Source organism: Nematostella vectensis, chromosome 5, assembly GCF_932526225.1.
Source record: "Nematostella vectensis chromosome 5, jaNemVect1.1, whole genome shotgun sequence".
NCBI classification, from domain to species: domain Eukaryota; kingdom Metazoa; phylum Cnidaria; class Anthozoa; order Actiniaria; family Edwardsiidae; genus Nematostella; species Nematostella vectensis.
This window is the reverse complement of record NC_064038.1, coordinates 9505248-9524627: the sequence shown is the minus strand read 5'-3', so window position 1 is coordinate 9524627 and position 19380 is coordinate 9505248. Positions and strand designations below refer to the sequence as shown.

Sequence of the window (19380 nt, the reverse complement as noted above, 5' to 3'; positions counted from 1 at the left end):
GTAAACAAATCAGATTATGTTTTGGTTTGCTGGACTTCCCAAAAAATTGAATAACGATGTCCCCTGAGTCACCGACTCTCATCCTGCTCCCATGAGTTCACATATAGATGACTTGATCGAGGAAGCTAAGAGTGGAAATCATGTCAACTTGTACCTCAACTACCAACACTTAAATGTTCTCCACGTCTCCTTCCTCAGGGTTCCCACAGTCAGGGAAAAGTCAGTGAAATTCGATTTGTTTTCAAGGTCAGGGAATTGTCAGGGAATTATGATTTAAGTCAGGGAAATTTGATAATTCTCAAAAAGTCAGGGAAAAGTCAGGGAATAATTCTTATTTTTCAAAAATCATTATTATGAATTGTGTTGGCGATAATCAAGCAACCTCACTGTTAATTAAAAGTTTCAAAAATCGCAATACATCAGTATAAACGAATTATCCTATGTGGTTTTCCTGTGGAGGAAAATGAAGTGGAGGACTGGGTCTGAATTATGTCGGCCATCTTGTTGCAGTATTGGAAAGCACGTGGAGGTAGGGCTGGAATTAAGTATTTTAGCTATTTTAAGGGCATTATTTCATAACCTTAGCAGTGATAGAGTGGGGGGATGCATAATGTAACAATTTATTGATCATTTAATGACAAAATCGGTAAACTAACGACATTTAATTCAAGATATTTTTGTATGCAGCGAATTTTTTCGTAACTGTTCAGTCTTAGTCTTAAGCTTTAAAAATTATTTTTGTTTATCCTGATTTGCATTTTGAAAAAGAGGAAACCACGCCTGAACTTAGTTAGATATACATTTTTTTTGTCCATTCTCATTGCATTTAATTGCAGCATGACTTTATACAAAATTATTTACAGTCGTAACACTTATTTTTTATAACTTTTGTATTGGTTTGTAGATGAGTAAGCGAACTGTATTTAATAATCTATGGCTTCAAGACCCACTATTTCCTTGGGTTGCACAAGCTCAGGAATCAACTAAAGCAAGGTGTAAAATGTGCTCTGTTACATTTGAGCTTGGAAATATGGGAAAACAAGCACTGATAAGTCATGCTAAAGGCAAAAAACATCTTGGGAGAGTTGCTCCATCGACACAACAAGTTTCTTTGAACTCTTTTGTCACTGTGCAAAAGCAAGAATCCGAACAAAATTCTTCAGCAGCAGAAAGGACAATGACTGTACCACCTCCTCCCGTCGATCTTTCTCAAGTTGCCAGTTCATCTGATTCATCTAAAGGCACAATTAAAAAGTATGTTACCAAAGATGGAACTCTAAAAGCAGAGGTGCTGTGGGCTATAAAAGTCCTCATGTCTCACTATTCCTGTAATAGTAGTGCAGGCACTGACAAGCTATTTTCCAATATGTTTCCAGACAGTGTAATTGCCAAACAGTTCCAATGTGGAGCAACAAAGTGTTCATACTTGATTTGTTTTGGCATTGCCCCATTTTTTCATGATGAATTAATGAAAAGACTTCAAGAGCAAGGAACAATGTATGTTATCTCATTTGATGAATCGCTGAATAAAGTGATCCAGAAAGAACAGATGGATTTGATTGTGCGCTTTTGGGATGTTCAGAAGAATAAAGTTGTATCAAGATACATTGATTCCCAGTTTCTTGGTCACACAAGAGCTGCAGATTTACTTCAAAGTTTCAAGCTAGGTCTACAAAAGCTGAATCCTGCAAACCTTGTGCAGGTATCGATGGATGGTCCTAATGTTAACTGGAAATTTCTTGAAGACCTATTAGAAGATAGAGAACAAACTGATCCAGATCTTCCAAAGCTCATTAATATTGGTGCCTGTGGGTTACATGTGGTACATGGGGCTTTTAAATATGGAGCTACAGCCACAGGCTGGCGTCTTGATAAACTTCTGAGGTCTCTCTGGTACACTTTTTCAGACTCACCAGCAAAAAGAGAAGATTATGAAGCCATTTCTGGAAGTTCCATGTGGCCACTACGATTTTGTGGAACAAGGTGGCTGGAAGATTTGCCAGTGGCAGAACGAGCAGTGGCTATCTGGCCAAATATCAAGAAATATGTTGACGAGGTGTCAAAGCTACCAAAGAGCAAAATTCCTACAAGCCAATCTTTCAAAAATCTACAGGCATTTGTACAAGATCCACTCATTGTTGCCAAACTTGAGTTCTTTATTAGTATCGCACGCATTCTTGGGCCTTTTTTGAAGAAATTCCAAACCGATCAGCCCATGGTCCCCTTTCTTACACAAGATGTACAAACCATACTTGAAGCAATCCTTTCCAAGTTTGTTAAGAAGTCTGTGCTTCAAGAGGCAACAACATGTGCTAAGCTTGCTAACATTGATGTTAGCAAGTCTGACAATCTTCTACCACCAAGGAAGGTAGATGTAGGTTTTGCTGCGAAGATGTCAGTGCATAAGATGGAAAGTACTAAGCAAGCCACACCTCTACAAATCCTGGAATTCCAGAATAATTGCCTTGAATTTCTGAAACAATTATCTAGCAAGGTAATGGACAGATCTCCTCTAAAGTACAAGATGGCTAGGAATCTGGTGTCTTTAAATCCTATTTACATGGCATCAAACCCTGAAGCAGCAACAACCAGATTCTCCAATGTCCTTCAGCAACTGATATCGCATAAAATGAAATCTACCCATTGTTGTGATATTGCTCTACAGCAGTACAAGGCATTCCTTGCTGATGTGGAGAGATACAGTAAGGAGGACTTCAAGTCCTACCAGTCATCAGACAAAGCACTTGATGTCTTCCTAGCAGAGTACTTTCACCAGAAACCACAGTATGCAGACCTTTGGCAAACAGTAAAGATGCTGCTTATCTTGTCCCATGGTCAATCCTGTGTTGAAAGAGGATTCTCTGATAACAAGGATATCGTGAGCAACAATATGCACCAAGACACGCTTGTTGGATTTCGCAGAGCTCACAGTGGTGTCAAAAGTCTGGAATGTCCAATTGAAGATTCTATCACAACTGAGCTGCTTACATCTTGTAAATATGCTAGTAACAGATACAGACAATCTTTAGCAGAGAAGAAATCAATTGAGGCAAAAACCCATAAAGAAAGCTTGAAAAGAAAAGTCGAAGAAGACATCAAGCAAGCAAAAAAGAAAAAACAAAAGCTTGAAACTACAGCTACTGCTCTTCTGAAAGAAGCCGATGACCTTGCTACTAATGCAGAAATGAAGGGAGACTTTAGCATTCTTGCAAAGTCGAACGCCTTGCGGGTAAAATCAAAAGAAAAGAGGAAGGAAATAGAGAAGGAAGAACAAAATATTGATCTTCTACAGAAGAAGCTGAAATCCTTTTGAAAAGACGTTAAGTCAAAATCTCACAATCTTGAGACACTATTGCTTTGTTGCTGTTATTGAAATTATAGATTATTCATTAAAAGTATTCATAAGACATGCTGCATGGTCATTGAAAAATGGGTTATGGTCAGGGAAAAGTCAGGGAAAAGTCAGGGAATTTTACTTTTTCAGATTAGTGGGAACCCTGTTCCTGCACTTGAAGAAAGTACAACGAGTTTACCTCAAGTACAACCTGCTAACTTCGTTGGTAAGTACGGAGTTGTAGGTGGAGTAAACAGGATGCATTTGTAGATACCTTTTAAATACTTTCTCAAGGATTTTGAGCAGGGGGGTTCGTTTACCCATTTAGCGGACCATCTTCTCCACACCTTCAAATTTATACCAATTTTTCTGTTCAGCCTCAAGAAATCTCAAGACTCTCTAGTTTGAAGGAATTGTAAGTTTGCTCTAAAACTGTGATAATCAAAAGTGATTGTTTGTTATTGTTGTTGGTACCTGTCTGTTTCGCCTGTCTATTTGTTTCTCCGCCAAGCTTCTAGTCTGTCATGCCATCTGTTCATTCAACTGTCTGACAATATTCTGTCCCTTTTAGTATATGTTTTCTCCCTCTCTTTCAACAGATACCTCCATTCAAACAATCTAACACATCTTCCACAAGGTACAAGTGACTGATATAAAAGATGCCATTTCTTTCGAAGCTGTATACTTTATCCTGTAACTTTCCTTCTTGTTGTCTTCAGAGATTGGTCATATCAAATGCCTAGAATCATTAAATGTGTCACACAACTTCCTCCAAAACCTACCCCCTACAATTGGACAGCTCCAACACTTACAGTACCTGCACATCGCAAACAATCAACTGCATTCACTCCCAAGAGGTAGATGCAATATGCAATATATGTTAAAATACAGTAGTAGTACCTTTTGTTAAATGGCCACCTCTTGCGATTGGATTCTGACCACTTACTGTTGAATCCGTTGTATCGCGACGCTGCACTTTCAAAACATCGATTTGTTTTTTTTTCTTTTTGATATTTTCTGTTCTGCCAGTCAAATTACTCTAAGCCAATCAGATTCTTGCCATCTCTTGCCTAGTGCCGTTGCCTGGCTTTCTGTCGCCTCACTGTCTGGTTTTCATCCAGAGAGGATAGCCAGGAAAGTGCACAAAGCAAGACTCTGATTGGCTCAGAATGGTTTTACTAATGGAACAGAAAACCAAAACAAATCATGTTTTGAAAATGCGGGTCAAGATACAACTGATTCGACTGTAACTGTTTACTGATCCTGGTTTGCAGTAATTGTGCCTGACAGACAACAAAGCCTGAGCTTATAGTATGTTCCTGAAAAACTTGCTTGATATAATTTCTTGAAAATCATATCTGAATAATTGTTTTTTTTATGTAATCTCTCAATAGCAATTAATAATCAATATATCTGGCCTAATTGGCAATTTTATTAATAAGAAAACATGTTTTATTTAGAAAGGAAACTATATGCAATTGTAATATTTACATCCAATTACAGAAGTCGGACACCTTAAGCAGCTGCAAGTTCTAGACATCATGAATAACAATCTTCACCAGTTACCATGGCAACTCAGTGACTGTGTCAGACTGGAGACACTGCTGTTTGATGGGAATTTAGTTGAGTGGTTGCCACAGCAACTGACTGACCTTAAAGGTTTAAAAGAACTTTCTGGAAGCCGGAACAGATTATTGTCATTGCCACAAGGTACTGTATGTAAACAAAATAAAAGGCCATACACAGTATATCTTCAAAGCATACAGAACAGTAATTGAATGCTACACATTCATATTCTAAAAGCTGATTTAATAAATTCAATGTCCAAATGTATAAAGCAAGGATTTTGCACCTCTGAGAATTGACATATAATGCTAGGTTTATCAAAGAAACGCTAGCTAATTGTTTGCCAAAAGCTTAGTCTCAATCAAACATACTCCAACACCTCCTAATAGTGACAGCATTACTTGCGCAGCTTTTCACAGGTAATGCTGGCATTGCAGGAGACTAAAGGGAGCCAGAGATCAGTGCAAACAGAAAGTATAATACATCTCCAAGCAAGATGAACTATAGATGGGAATGAATCCATTTCGGACATCTTGAATCGTAAATCTAATCATTGAACTCAGGGATCATCTCCGAATGACAAGCGAACATAGTGTGGTCCTGAGGAGCCAGGCCTCCTATTATGTAACACAGTGTAATTCTCTATGAACCACATCATGTAGAGAAAGCCAAGTGTGTATCTTTTTTCAGATATCGATAAGCTTGTTTCTTTGGAGAGCCTCTTACTGGACTCAAATCCTGGTCTTTTCTTCCTTCCTGGAAATCTGTTACGCCTTAAACACCTGCATACTGTTGGTTTAAATGGGTGAGTCTTACAACAGTGCCTCTAAATCAACCTCATTGGTGAATTGGTCACCTGTGATATTTTTTTTTCTCTTAGGTGTAACCAGAGGCCTAGCTATGAAGATGGAGGTAATACTTTAACCACCACTAGTTATACGTCATCATAAGCAATTGGAGGCCTTTAACCCCCCCTCCCTTCATCCTTCATTAATTTTGATAGCCATAAGATTTTTATAAAAATGAGATGCCCCCCCCCCCCCAGTTTTTTTGGGGGGTGCCAACCGCATAGTTTGAAAAGTTTGTCTGGGGAAAAGCCTCAGGACTCCTTGTCTTTGCTGCATGTCGTGGAAGTTGCCTTTCCATCAGGCCAGCTAATGCAGTGTGTATATGTATTTATAGGAAATCCTTACCCTTCTAGAGGGATTCGTTTTGTTGGCAGTGAAGAACATTGTGTTCTTCCTCTACTGGAGTTGTCAGCAAGAGTCGTTCACACTGGTATGTCATTGTTGAATGAATTTATTTTGCTGGCTGGCGAATTAATAGAACGCATTGTCCAGTAAATGTCTCTCAAAGTTTTTTTTTTATAAATTATAATCAACACATTGTCCAGTAAGTCTCTCAAAAGTTTTCTTTTTATTTATAAATTGAAGATTTATAAATTATGAAATGTCTGAAATTGTTGCCAGCAGTTCCTCAGACCTGATTCTGCCCCTAACAATTCACGTTTCCATAAAATATCACATCTCTTTACAGACCAGACTCTCCCTGCCTACAGCCTTCCCAGCAGTCTCTCTGACCTGGTCAAGTACCCAACAGCCCATTGCTACTGGTGTGGTGAGGCATTATTTACTTGTGCCTTCCTACTCTCGGCACATGCCGAGTCTGCTGCCGCCATTGTAAGATGCACAGACTCTTGGGAGCCCGTCAGGGTTTGTAGCAAAGTCTCAATGGAATTTGTCTTTTTAACATGTTCTTTGAAGTGTTCAAGGACAGTGAAACAGAATCTTTGATGTATACAGTATTCCAGGTCACAGTGCTTCAAATCTATATCAGCACAAGCTTTCTTACCAGTAGCTTTCATTTACCTGGCTTTCCCCACAGCCACTTAGGACAGCTGTGCAGTAGACTACCATTTCCTTGTTATACAAGGAAAAACTGGCATGCCAATAACTAAGGGAATGTGCAAAGCCACTGGTACCAGGGTAACAATTTGGACAAATTGTGAAGGTGATTCTGTTAATGGTTTATTTTCCCATCTCGGATTTTAACCTTCAAACCAAAACATGGTCTACTTATGTTTTATTTTGCATATTGCATTGGGTATTACATTTTTATACTAACATTCCTTTACTTTACAAAAATAAATACTGAAGATCATCTTATGACTGTGTTTAAATATGTAGCACTAAATTAATAGATTTACATTATGTATTGTTTGGATGAGAAGTATACGTACTGTGTGATACTATTTAGCTATTGTTTTACACAAATTCTATGCATTTTCCAATGTCCATGTTGAATTTCCAAGTTGAATTGATTATCATAAAACATTTTATACTTTCACTAGCCCATCAAGACAATCTTGGTAAGAAGACAACTAAGCCGATAAAAATATATTCTATGGATAAAATATTATATGTAGCTACCATACAAGCTTCAAATTAACTTGCTGAGCAGGATCTAGTGCGGTTCCAGAGCCTCATTGGCACTGAGCTCTGCTGGCCACTAAATAGAACCAGGGTACTTAGGATCTAGCCTGCTCACAAGTGCTTGTTTATGTCTGGCACACACAGTGAGAGAAATTTCATGCAAGTACTTTGTTCACTGCATCCAGATGCCAAAAACTCACAGTATACAGATGATGATCAAACAAAATTAAATCTTGCAAGCAACTGAGGCAAAAAAATTTCCCTTGAACTGTGTCTTTCTGGCCTCGAAGAGGCACTAAGCAAAGAGCATGAATGAAATTTTCCTCACCATGTGCCAAGCTTGTGTGTGTTGATCTAATTCTGTGAAGAAAGAATAAAAACGAAAAGTAAATACCTTAGATTTGGATGCTGTTTTTATGCAGGCCAAAAAGTACAGCTATCCGGAAATAGCTTTTGAATGCTACATTATTTAATGTTGAACCATGTCAGAGATGACAGTCATCAATCAAACATATTAAAATTTAGGCATTACACAGTTTAATACAGGGATGACAGATACATACTCACATTATTTATCACAATTTTTAAGCCCATCCTCTACAATTCGTCTTTGAATGCATCTGGGTCAACTTTCTTATCAGTAGCTTCTTCTTCATCATCACCCCCACCATCCTCTGCGTCCCTCCCCTCTTGGACTGTTCCTCCTAATAGCCTCTCTAAATCCCTACTGTGAAGGCTCATCATCTCCTCAGGGGTAACAAGACCATCCTTGTCAGCGTCAACCTCTGCAAAGTTCTTAACAAGTGCAAAAAATGAGTTTTGTATTAGGCATTTATTTCACTGAAGCCATATTTCAAATTACAAAGCTAGTATAGTATAACTGGAAAAGCTACAAGGAAGCTTTTGAAAAACAGAAAAAGATATACTAGACTAACCTTTATTCTGTAAGTTAGCCTAAGCTATAGTATTCCTCCCTCTCAAATGTCAAGAATAGAATCATCCTGTATATGATTTCAAAACCCTTATGTCTCAGAAAGTGACCATGTGCCCAACTTGACTCCCATTTTTACCTGCAAAAGAATTTCTGTGTCTGCAAGTGTGGCATAGACCTCTTCTGCTTGCTCCTGGAAAATAGAATGGTGTCAGATCTGAGTCTCACACAAATTTTTTTTTAATCTTCTCAGCCATTCTGGAATCACTACATTGCTTGGGCCAAGTACTGTATGGGCTAGCCTCAAGAGTCTGCTGCTGAGGAGACTAATGCATTGATCTTTTCAGCAGAATATTTTGTAGTATTAGTACTTACTCGTAGGGCTTTCAACCATATCTCTTTGGTGAGCGGTTTTCTACCAGTCTTCTCAAGAAATTCTTGTCTAAAATGAAAACATTGAACATTGATTGGTATGTATTATAATAGTGTATCAAAAGAAAAGAGTATAGTAGCCTCCTACGTGCGGCCCTTAGGCCCCACGAGCGTCTGCTCCACAGAGCGGCAAAACAAATTAGCCAATCAGTCTTCACTTTCCAAATTCTGGAAAGTTTACCTTGGCTGTTTGCAGGCTTTGGTTCAACAACAGCACTTCACTCATCAAATTTGTTGCCATGAACAGTTCATTTATCTCGTGTTTTACACTCTCAACATGTTTCAATGCTCTTTTGCAAGTCTCTTGTAGCACTTTGTACAAATAATGAGACTGGAATTTTCCTTTCCGTAAACACTGGGATCCTCTTCCGTCGAACATTTTTATCAGTTGACTAGATCTAGTGAGCTATTCCCAAAACATTTACCAGCAGACACTGTCGTTAAACTGCTACAAATAAAGCATTTATTTATAGTCTGCCTTAACAATTTTCTTTGGAATTTCTGCCATTTATATTTATTTCTGGGACATTTTATTGCAACATTTGCAAAGGAAAAAATGAAACACTTTCGAAGGTTTTGTTTTGGCAGGAACACAGGGTGCAGAATTCTAACATGGGTTTTGATTGGTTGATTGCAAACAATTGCTCGATTGTGATTGGTCTAATTTGTTATGCCGCTCTGTGGAGCACGCGCTTGTGGGGCCTTGGGAATTGCAGTCCCTAAGAGCGGCGCGTAGGAGGCTGAGAGTAGAATTTCATTATTGTTATTGACATCAGATTATAATTACAAATGTTAATTACCACCATCATCTTCCCCATTCATCATCATTACCAATGTTAAATATCACCATCATCTTCCCAATTAATCATTATCATTACCAATGTTGATTATCACCATCATTATCCCCATTCATCATCATCATTACCAATGTTAATTATTACCATCATCTTCCCCATTCATCATCATCATTACCAATGTTGATTATAACCATCATCTTCCCCATTATCATCATCATTACCAATGTTACTTATCACAATCATCTTCCCCATTCATCATCATAACCAATGTTGATTATCACCCATCATCTTCCCCATCCATTTTCTTCATTACCAATGTTAATTACACCATGCGGCCTTCCCCATTCATCATCATTACCAAAATGTTGATTATCAACATCATCTTCCCCATTCATCATCATCATTACAAATGTTAATTATCACCATTATCTTCCCCATTCATCATCTTTATTACCAATGTTGATTATCACCATGTGGCCTTCCCCATTATCATCATCATTACCAATGTTGATTATCACCATCATCTTCCCCATTCATCATCATCATTACCGATGTTGATTATCACCATCATCTTCCCCGTTATCATCATCATTAACAATGCTGATTATCAACATCATCTTCCCCATTCATCATCATCATTACCAATGTTAATTATCACCATCATCTTCCCCATTCATCATCATCATTACCGATGTTGATTATCACCATCATCTTCCCCGTTATCATCATCATTAACAATGCTGATTATCAACATCATCTTCCCCATTCATCATCATCATTACCAATGTTAAGTATCACCATTATCTTCCCCATTCATCATCTTCATTACCAATGTTGATTATCACCATCATCTTCCCCGTTATCATCATCATTAACAATGTTGATTATCAACATCATCTTCCCCATTCATCATCATCATTACCAATGTTAAGTATCACCATTATCTTCCCCATTCATCATCTTCATTACCAATGTTGATTATCACCATGTGGCCTTCCCCATTATCATCATCATTAACAATGTTGATTATCACCATCATCTTCCCCATTCATCATCATCATTACCAATGTTACTTATCACCATCATCTTCCCAATTAATCATTATCATTACCAATGTTGATTATCACCATCATTATCCCCATTCATCATCATCATTACCAATGTTGATTATCACCATCATTATCCCCATTCATCATCATCATTACCAATGTTAATTATTACCATCATCTTCCCCATTCATCATCATTACCAATGTTAAATATCACCATCATCTTCCCAATTAATCATTATCATTACCAATGTTGATTATCACCATCATCTTCCCCATCATCATCATCATTACCAATGTTGATTATAACCATCATCTTCCCCATTCATTATTTTCATTACCTGACAACTTCATTTGGCTTGAGCTCAAAAGCACTAAGAGGCACAAGGTCTTTGTCTTTGTATATACTGGTATCACAGTCGGTCTGGTTGAACTGTGTGAACCTTGCCCACCAAATGTTAACAGCCAGGTTACGTGGACCGAAAGACTGGACCTGGTGTACCCACCTACAATACAAGACCAAGATATAAATTAAATGTATAACTGCAGGCTTAATAAGAACATGTAAGTCAGGCGTGTAACTAGGGGGGGGGGGGTGTGCAGGGTACACACTCAACCCCCCCACCCTTGCTTTATTTTTTATGATACCATGACACCCCCCTCCCCCCTACAGTTATTAAAAGTTTTCAAAATCCTAATTAACTAAGAATCGTTCAACTCCTATCACCCTTTACACTTTTGCTGGTGTATGTCGACTTTCTTTTATTCATTTAAGATTGCAAGGATTTGTATTCAGTTTTAATAGCTTTTGTAAACTAAATTATTAACAACCTATTAAAACCATGAGTACCAAAAATATGTGTGAAAAGAACATTTATTAGGTACTGATGAATCAGACTGTATGATAGAACTGTAGACAACAAAAACTTGTTAAGACTTGTTTATATTTGAATGTTTAAATATCTTTTTGCATGTGATTGGCCAAACAAACTTTCCATACATATTTCCGCTGTTGACTGTTTCACTGGTTGTGCTGTAATAACAGGAACATTTTGAGATGTTCTTACCTCCATGGTATATACATACAGTCACCCTCTTCCATTGAGGCATTCATCCACGGCACCTTACCCAGCCCAGGGTACTTTTGCATATCTACCCTCTCTACATCTACGTTTGAGAAGGATCCATCCTTTCTGTCAATGTGGGTCATATTCATGTATTTCTAAATAGAGATTCAGTAGTTTACTGTAAGATGAAGTCTCTTGTGATAATAAATCTGCATATAATAGCATTCAAAATAAAAGTATAAATAATTATTTACTAAACAAAACACCATCTGTTACTTAGAACCACTTCCTACTTTGAATAAGCATATCTGACTCCTTGACTTTGAATGATAACAAAACCACCCTTTAACACACGCACGTACGCATCCCTCCTGTGCCTATTCATCAACTCAAACTGATACTGTGTACTTTATTTTCCATTTTCAAGTGCATATTTATTTTGTTTGTCTTAGTGATCCTTACCCTGGGTAGCAGAGGCTCTGAGCTCCATGCGACTACGATTTGAGCAAATGTGCAACTGTTTTAGTAGAAATAAAATAAACTTCCTGGTAAGCACCCTCTTTCCGTTTAGTGCCCCACCCCTTTCCTGTCTATCAACCAAATGCACCCATGACACTTAAATGAGTCAATATAACGATTACATCACCTTGTCTATCATGACGAAATTCTTGTTTCCACTGAACAGACAGTTGATGTTCTCAAGGCTATCGTAGTGAAGAACAGACTTTGTGCCGCCACTACTGAACCACATAACTGCATCTTGAAGAACATTTGTGAAGCCGCCACAAGCGAGACTATGAAGCAACATGTAATCCTCTGAAACAAATAACTAAAAATTATAAGCAGATACAAGATAAACTTTGAGCAATTTATTAGTCTAAAATTTGATTCTTTTTGATAATTTTGTAAGGATTTAAAGTATGCTTATTGCAACTGTTTCTAAAGGTGTTGCCAATGCGTAGGCATAGCAACAGTTAGTGATTCACCTTACCCACGTTAAACCAAGGTCAGGTATTAAAACAATGTAAACAAGATGGCAAAGTTTGTTTTTATCCTCAGTTTCACACAAGCGTCACAAAGAGTTCTGAGAAGATGTTAGGACAAGGTGAATATCATAAAAATGGGTTTTGCCATTAGCAGGATTTGACTTACATGACAATATTGTTTTATTTTATTTTTAATATTAATAATAATAATTAAAATACTAATTTTTAATCAAAGCCCTTTCTATAGTGATTCAAGGGAATTCATTTTGCTATGTTCATCCTATTTGCATTGATTTTTTATGCAAAAGTAAATTGTCACACAGTCGGGGGAGGCTCAGAGATACCATACCCCTTCTGGTCATTTCCTTATAATTTTAGTAGAACAACCTGGGAGTGCTACCAGTAGGTAGGTGTGAATGCAAATATTTTGCTCAACCTAAATGTCAATCACAGGTGCCCCACTCATATATGCATTTGCCCTACCACCAACCCTACACACTTACCTCGCATTGGCTTTTGCAAACTTTCTACCATGTAGATGTCTTCTTTTTTATACTTGTTAATAAACTCCTTTAATTTAAAATTGAATGTTCCCCATGAGCGATTCTCCTTCTTGCCCTCCTCAACCTCCATCCTCAAATCTCCAAATTTAGAGCTAGAACCATAAGAGACAGAGAAGTGTCATGTTATGACAAAGAAGTGTCATGTTATGACAGAGAAGTGTCATACGATATGACAGAGAAGTGTCATGTTATGATAGAGAAGTGTAGTTATTACAAAGAAGTGTCATGATATGACAGTGAAGCGCAATGTTATGACAAAGAAGTGTAGTTATGACAGAGAAGTGTCATGTTTTGACAAGTGAGTTTTCCTGATGGCAAGGCCATGTACAAAGAGAATACTAGAATAGGGAAGGCCACCAGACGTTCTTGGAGAGTACTTGTGTGATGAGCACATAAAAGCATTTTGCTTTTTAAGAAATTTGACAATGATAAGCACTTTGAGTTTTGAACATTGAGCATCCAAACAAAGTAAATTTATGTTAGAGTAAATAATAGCATGTTGCCTGATTTTCTGTGCTAATGGGTACATCTAGTCAAAGCAGAGTAGAGCGTCTGGGGAGAGGATTTATTTAAAAAAAGGAAGATATGGGAAGAGGGAAGATATGGATTTTAGGGGTCTGTCCTTTAATAGTTGATGTTACATGCTCCTTCTTTCCAAATAAACCACCACCCTGTGTAATTCACTGACAGGTATACATTTAGTACAAAGTTGGTGACACACCCACTCCTGTAGACTCCTGTCTCCACTTCCTAATTACAGCCAATCTAGAATTCTGAGTTGACAAAGACAATAATATTGAAACTAAGCACCATTAAAATATTTTTTTTTTCCAAATTTAAAGGAAGCTTATAAGAATATAAAGGGTGTGGTATTTAAAGTGAATCCTTATGTTTTGCAGGTGTAAACTAAATAACATTACTTCATAAGAACGAGGCCAGCATTAAGTGTTTAGCAAACAGCCAGTGCTAAAAAGTCTAATAGTCTCCATATCCTTCGGAAGCGGAAAAAAAGCTTTAAGAAGGATAAAAGCATAACCACTTATGACTTTCCTCGATTTGAATCAATTGCCAATATCCTTCTACATCAAGCGTCTGATATTCCAATATTCCTCTACTATGTATAAAAGCGGGTTTTAATATAAGCTTAATCATTTGAACTAAATAATTTTTGCGGTGTTTTGCTAATTGAATTAGACTTTTTAAAGGAACTTAGCAATTAAAGAAGCGGCTACACTCGATTAAACATGAGCGATTGGTGTACGTTCCTCTAACTATGCGTTGAATCAATAATTCAAAGTATTTAGAATAAACATCTGTTCGACCAGTTTAATATTTTACCAGTAAAAACTTGTATATAAGATTTTAGTAAGTTTATAAATTAAAAAGGGGTGTTTAGATGTTGTATAAGTTATTCAAACTTATCTTATATTCATCAAAAGGCTACAAAGCCATCATTTGGTATTTTTTTTACCTTAAATACTCATCCGTCCAAAGCTTATAAGCAGGCAGAGCCTTAGCAGCGCCTTTGAATAACAGTGGTTTTCCCGGTATAACATAGTTGTTGAAGAACTCATGTGGAGAGGGTGGCTTAGATACGGCGTCAACTTCACCTTCGGCAGGCCGGTGAGAGCCTAAAGGCTGAAGGTGTCCTGGTGGGTCTGTCGCTAAGGTACTAGAGAGTACAACACACGCTAGGAATAGCGTACACACTGCTCGATACATTGGGAATAGTTTGACCGCAGCTTCTGTTTAAGCTGTGTGTTCGAAATGAACCAGGAACTTGAAAACTTCGCACGAAAAAGTGATCGTGATTAGGGCCCAGGTATCTGACCGTGAGCACTTTGGTGAGGGGGGGAGAGGGGGTCAATTATACGTCCTTTGTAAGTGTTATGTTCTATTGCCGATTCAAGAATGCTTGCCGTTTCTTGATAGACACACATGCATCCATCATGATAAAAAAAATGTGAACGCCACTGCAGACAGAAGCAGAAACCGAATAAACCAGCAAAAGATGACAGATCCTACTATTGTTTTTATGACTAGCACCAAATAAGAGACTGCAAAGAAAATATGAACATCCGGAAAAACTTCAATTAAAGTGTCAATTAAAATTAAAATATTTCTTTTTGAAATACAAAATGCTAATTTCTTGGGTTTCCTTTCTGTCCCCGGTCGCAAGGGCCTGGTGCGTTAGCGGGCCAAGTGACGTCACGTTGTAAACACAGGCCGGGTTCCAAGGTAACTTTCACCTCTCGAAGCTAATAATTATTCCTGCGAAAACAGCAATTTTTCTCCTTTCAACGCATTGAAGTCTTTAAAGTACGAATAAAACAGCATCTGGAGAGTCGTTCTACATCTTTGGAATATGGAGGATTTAAAAGAGGAAAGGAAAGCTTTAAAAATTGACCTCTAGTTCGACTTGTGCTCATGTGGCTTCAAATCTCTGCGTGCTGTTTTTGAGAATAATCTTAGTGCAAGAGGAATTCGAGTTTATTATTGGCGACCTACTATTAATTTTCTTAAAGCTTCCGGCCAAGTTTGGCTGGAGTAAGGCAAAGTCAAGATGATGGCTTCAAGGAATCCCAAAGTTGCCCCTAAAAAGAAACCGAAGCCAAGACAGCAAGAATCGACTCTTTCAAAAGAACAAGGTATGGGGGTATAAAGTTTTGACTTAAGTACACATTTTCCCAACCTATATAACTTAATCATAGCTTATTTAGCTGGACTGTACTATTTTTCCACCATAATTTATTATATTTAGCAAAAGAGACGTTGGTGATGTTTCATAGCCCTAGAAAATAAACTGTCATTTACTTACATGATTAAGTACAATTTTTTCGATTTCTTGGCAATTCAATTTATATTTAGCAACAATAGCTAGGTTAATGATGTCGGTAATTACTAGTTTCACCCAGAAGACCCAACCCATATCATTTTACTTCTTATACTAATAGATAACAGGTACTACTATAGTACAATAAGTTTGATTTTAATATTTGTTTTTATCAACTATTGCAATAATATGAAACCCATGTACAGTTTCCCTGCTGGCTATGTGCATGATGTTGGTACCCACTGGCGTAACAAATGTAGATTTGTTGTTGCGTCTGTTTTACTCACGCTACCATGCAATGAGCCAGCTTGTCAACAAGACCTCGAGGCCGCTAGCATGCCTTTCCCTCGCTGATGTCTCTTGAAGCCTGCTTGTGTCTTGCAAAGGCCCGCCAGGTGTTTATGTCCAAGTAACTACCAATGAAAGTCCGCTCTCGTGCCCGCTAGCGTACATACAGTAAAGCCCGCTGTTTTCCCATGAATGCCCGCTGGGTCCAGAAAGCCTGCTAACGTCCTTTCAATGCCCGCTAGCGTCCATAAGGCCCGCTGCCATTTACAAGGCCCGCTACTGTCCATAAAGCCTGCTGTTTTACGTTTAATTCCCGCTAGCGTCACGAAAAGCAGCTGTCATCCGTTGATCACCATATGAATGGATGATAATGCTCGCTGCAGGCTTTTCGAACTAACTGTATTAAAAATACAACAAAAGGCTAGAGAACACACAAAATTTGGACCTAATTTTTACGGAGGGAAGGGGGAGGGAGGGAGTTCTCTGATAAAAATCTAACCACCAAGGCTGCCTTTGAAGCATGCCTTTGCAGTATCTCCATGGGACGTTTATTGCTGGATTTGGCTACATACCAGAGTGATGATTCTTAGTTTTGTCTACAAATAGCACGTCTATTGAGAACCAAAAGTGGCCTTTTGGGCCATGTGGGGGGGTGGGTTCGCACCCCCCCACATGGCCTGGTAGTCTTCTTCGCAGCGTTGGGGCTGCTCAGTGTTTTCCCATTGCCTGCAACGCTAAGCAGACGCTTGATTTTCGGTTTTTCTCTTTTGAATGCACTTTTAATTTCTTTTTGTACAGACTGAAGATTATCTCTTGCTCTTTGAGACTTTGCCGAGTACGATAGCATGGTTTACAAACAAACAAGTCCTTTAGATTCTCTAAACTTTCAAAGTCAACTTCGAGGCACAATTGGATTATTTCGATTTTTCAAATATATAGATTTTGTCCTTCCCTATTATTATCTCTTTACAAAAAATAAAACAATGGTTGTCGATGTTTTGGATCTTCTTTGGAGTAATATTCATCGCTATCCATTATTTGGGAACTCTGGTGCTCATCTGTTTTGAATTTGTGGAATTCTCAGCTGAAGTTTTCTCAGCTGAGTATATGATTTCGCGCTAAAACAGGAATGACAGTTCAATGGTATTTTTATTGGCTCATTGTTTATTGGAGAGGCATTTGATTGGATTAGCCGTTTGACATCATCTTGATGTACAGACAATGGGAAAGGAATGTAGTTCGATTCTGAGCAGTCCCTACAGGCGGGGAGCGCTTTGTTACTCCGACCGCTGGGGGCTTTGAAGGAGACTAGGATGGAGGGGGTGCATTCGCACCCCCACAACGTCAGAAAGTTCACTTTCGGTTCGCAATAGACATGCTATTTGTAGACAAATCTATAAGGTACAAGCAAATTAAATTTAAAAAGGCAATATAGATTGGTGTGTTATAAATCTAAAAGTCAAACTTTTTGTAGCCAAATCCAATAATAAACATCCCTTGGAGATACTGCAATAGCAGTATCTCAAACCACTTTTCATCCCCCCCCCCCAGAAACATTAGGTCCACTTTTTGGATTTTGCACCCCCCCTCAAGAAAAATCCTAGGGTGCGCACCATTCTTGATGCCATTCGCATTGACTTGTTTAAGCTCTCTATTACGCAGCGCCATTACTGGGGCTCACTTAAAATCCTTGCTGCCTGTCTATACCACTATCATGTAATCTTTGCTACAGCATGGACTGACACAGATGACACAGAAACAACCAAAGAGTCCGCTGATACGGCTGGACCATCAAAAGTCACGAACAGCCAGGAAGAACAACCAGGAAGTGTGATCTCTGTCAAGGAGGCAAGTGAGGAGAACAAAACAGACTCAGTTGGAATCTCTTCAGATGCAGAGACAAATGGTGCTGTGAGTGATACAAATGGAGTTAGCAATGGTCTGCCTGACTACCCTGTGACGACCGACACAGACATGCCGTCAGACTCAGTAGCAAGTCTAGATAGTGCAACCCGGCGGAAGGTCAAGAGAAACACAGTGGTCCCTACAGATGGCGAAGACAGTGGTAGACAAACTCCAGATAGTGAGACAATAAAAGGTATTGTAAGTTTTTGTATTTTCAGTTACAGTATGTTTTGATCGTTAGTAGAAATAAATCTTTGTCAGTATATGACTTGTCCAGAGTTTTTCTTGGCAAAACTGATATTGTACTACATACAGTAGTACATTTTTAAATGCTACATGTGTGCCCTGTGATTCTCCTATTTTTACAGTACAGTAAAGTACATTAGGGCAGACATAAAATAGTATCTATTATAGTAGAAGTGAATACCCTTTCCTAAGTCTGTGTATCCCAGTATATCCCCAGGGAAGGGTGGATTAAAATTTGACAGCTTAAATCGTCAGACAGAGCCCAAAGATTTCATACCCAAAAACAAATTGAATCTTACACCCTCCCAAAAAACTCTGGTCCTCTGCCTTAAATCCCAAGCAATACATACCTGGCCCTTTATCACTTTACCAAGTTCACAGTGATTTGGCTGCATGTCATAGTTAGTTGAATACACACATGTAGGAATGCCTTTACTATACACCATTCTTTTGCTTCATGTTTACGGAGGACAATAATTTGAAACCCCCCAATGCAAAGTATAGGTCGGAACACTTTACACTATACTTCTTCTCTTATAAGATGCTTGGAGTGTCAATGAGGCCGATGTGTCTGAGTCAGATGCCCCTCCAAGCAGGCCCAGCTCAGCGGCAGCTCTTTACCGACAAGCATTGACAAAGCAGAGAACCCGACCTGCCACTGCACCAGGAAAGAAATTCCAGATGACCCCGGTAGAGCGACCAAAGACAGCACCATCAGTAACAGCGGTTCCTCGGCAACCACGCCCATCTAGTAGCCTTGACAGCACTAGTAGTTCAGTGCAAGAGGCTACTGGTCGAAGAGGTGAAGTATCTGGACACCAGTATGTGACACCAGTGGAAAAGTACAAAGGCACAGATGAGAGGTCATTAACACCACTTGCAATTACCAATGGGGTGCGTACAGTAGTTTTCAAATTCTCTAGATATTATATGACTATTCATGGCAAAAAAA

The 19380-nt window shown here is 38.5% G+C and overlaps 3 protein-coding genes across 3 annotated transcripts in view; 2 read left to right on the top strand and 1 right to left on the bottom strand.

The window, feature by feature from the left end:
* The first annotated feature begins 468 nt into the window (after window positions 1-468).
* On the top strand, window positions 469-7730 carry LOC5508747 (leucine-rich repeat-containing protein 28). The gene is made up of 10 exons (XM_048727645.1): window positions 469-529; window positions 3485-3560; window positions 3712-3749; window positions 3934-3971; window positions 4054-4191; window positions 4838-5044; window positions 5591-5705; window positions 5781-5812; window positions 6083-6178; window positions 6437-7730. The coding sequence occupies exons 6-10, from the start codon at window positions 4876-4878 to the stop codon at window positions 6691-6693; spliced, it is 669 nt and encodes a 222-aa protein (XP_048583602.1). The 5' UTR covers window positions 469-529; window positions 3485-3560; window positions 3712-3749; window positions 3934-3971; window positions 4054-4191; window positions 4838-4875; the 3' UTR covers window positions 6694-7730.
* LOC5508748 (bifunctional peptidase and arginyl-hydroxylase JMJD5) lies at window positions 6966-14972 on the bottom strand. Its single transcript, XM_001629266.3, has 9 exons — window positions 14628-14972; window positions 13097-13248; window positions 12254-12423; window positions 11608-11762; window positions 10882-11046; window positions 8639-8705; window positions 8403-8456; window positions 7900-8127; window positions 6966-7692 (listed from the first exon to the last, which is right to left on the bottom strand). The coding sequence occupies exons 1-8, from the start codon at window positions 14876-14878 to the stop codon at window positions 7930-7932; spliced, it is 1212 nt and encodes a 403-aa protein (XP_001629316.1). The 5' UTR covers window positions 14879-14972; the 3' UTR covers window positions 6966-7692; window positions 7900-7929.
* A 405-nt stretch (window positions 14973-15377) lies between these two features.
* LOC5508749 (myosin-11) overlaps window positions 15378-19380 on the top strand; it is a 26714-nt gene continuing 22711 nt past the window's right edge. The window contains exons 1-3 of the mRNA XM_048728183.1: window positions 15378-15804; window positions 18010-18375; window positions 18970-19322. Of these exons, the coding sequence (XP_048584140.1) occupies window positions 15720-15804; window positions 18010-18375; window positions 18970-19322 (804 nt within the window). The 5' untranslated portion in view covers window positions 15378-15719. The remainder of the gene's footprint in view (window positions 15805-18009; window positions 18376-18969; window positions 19323-19380) is intronic.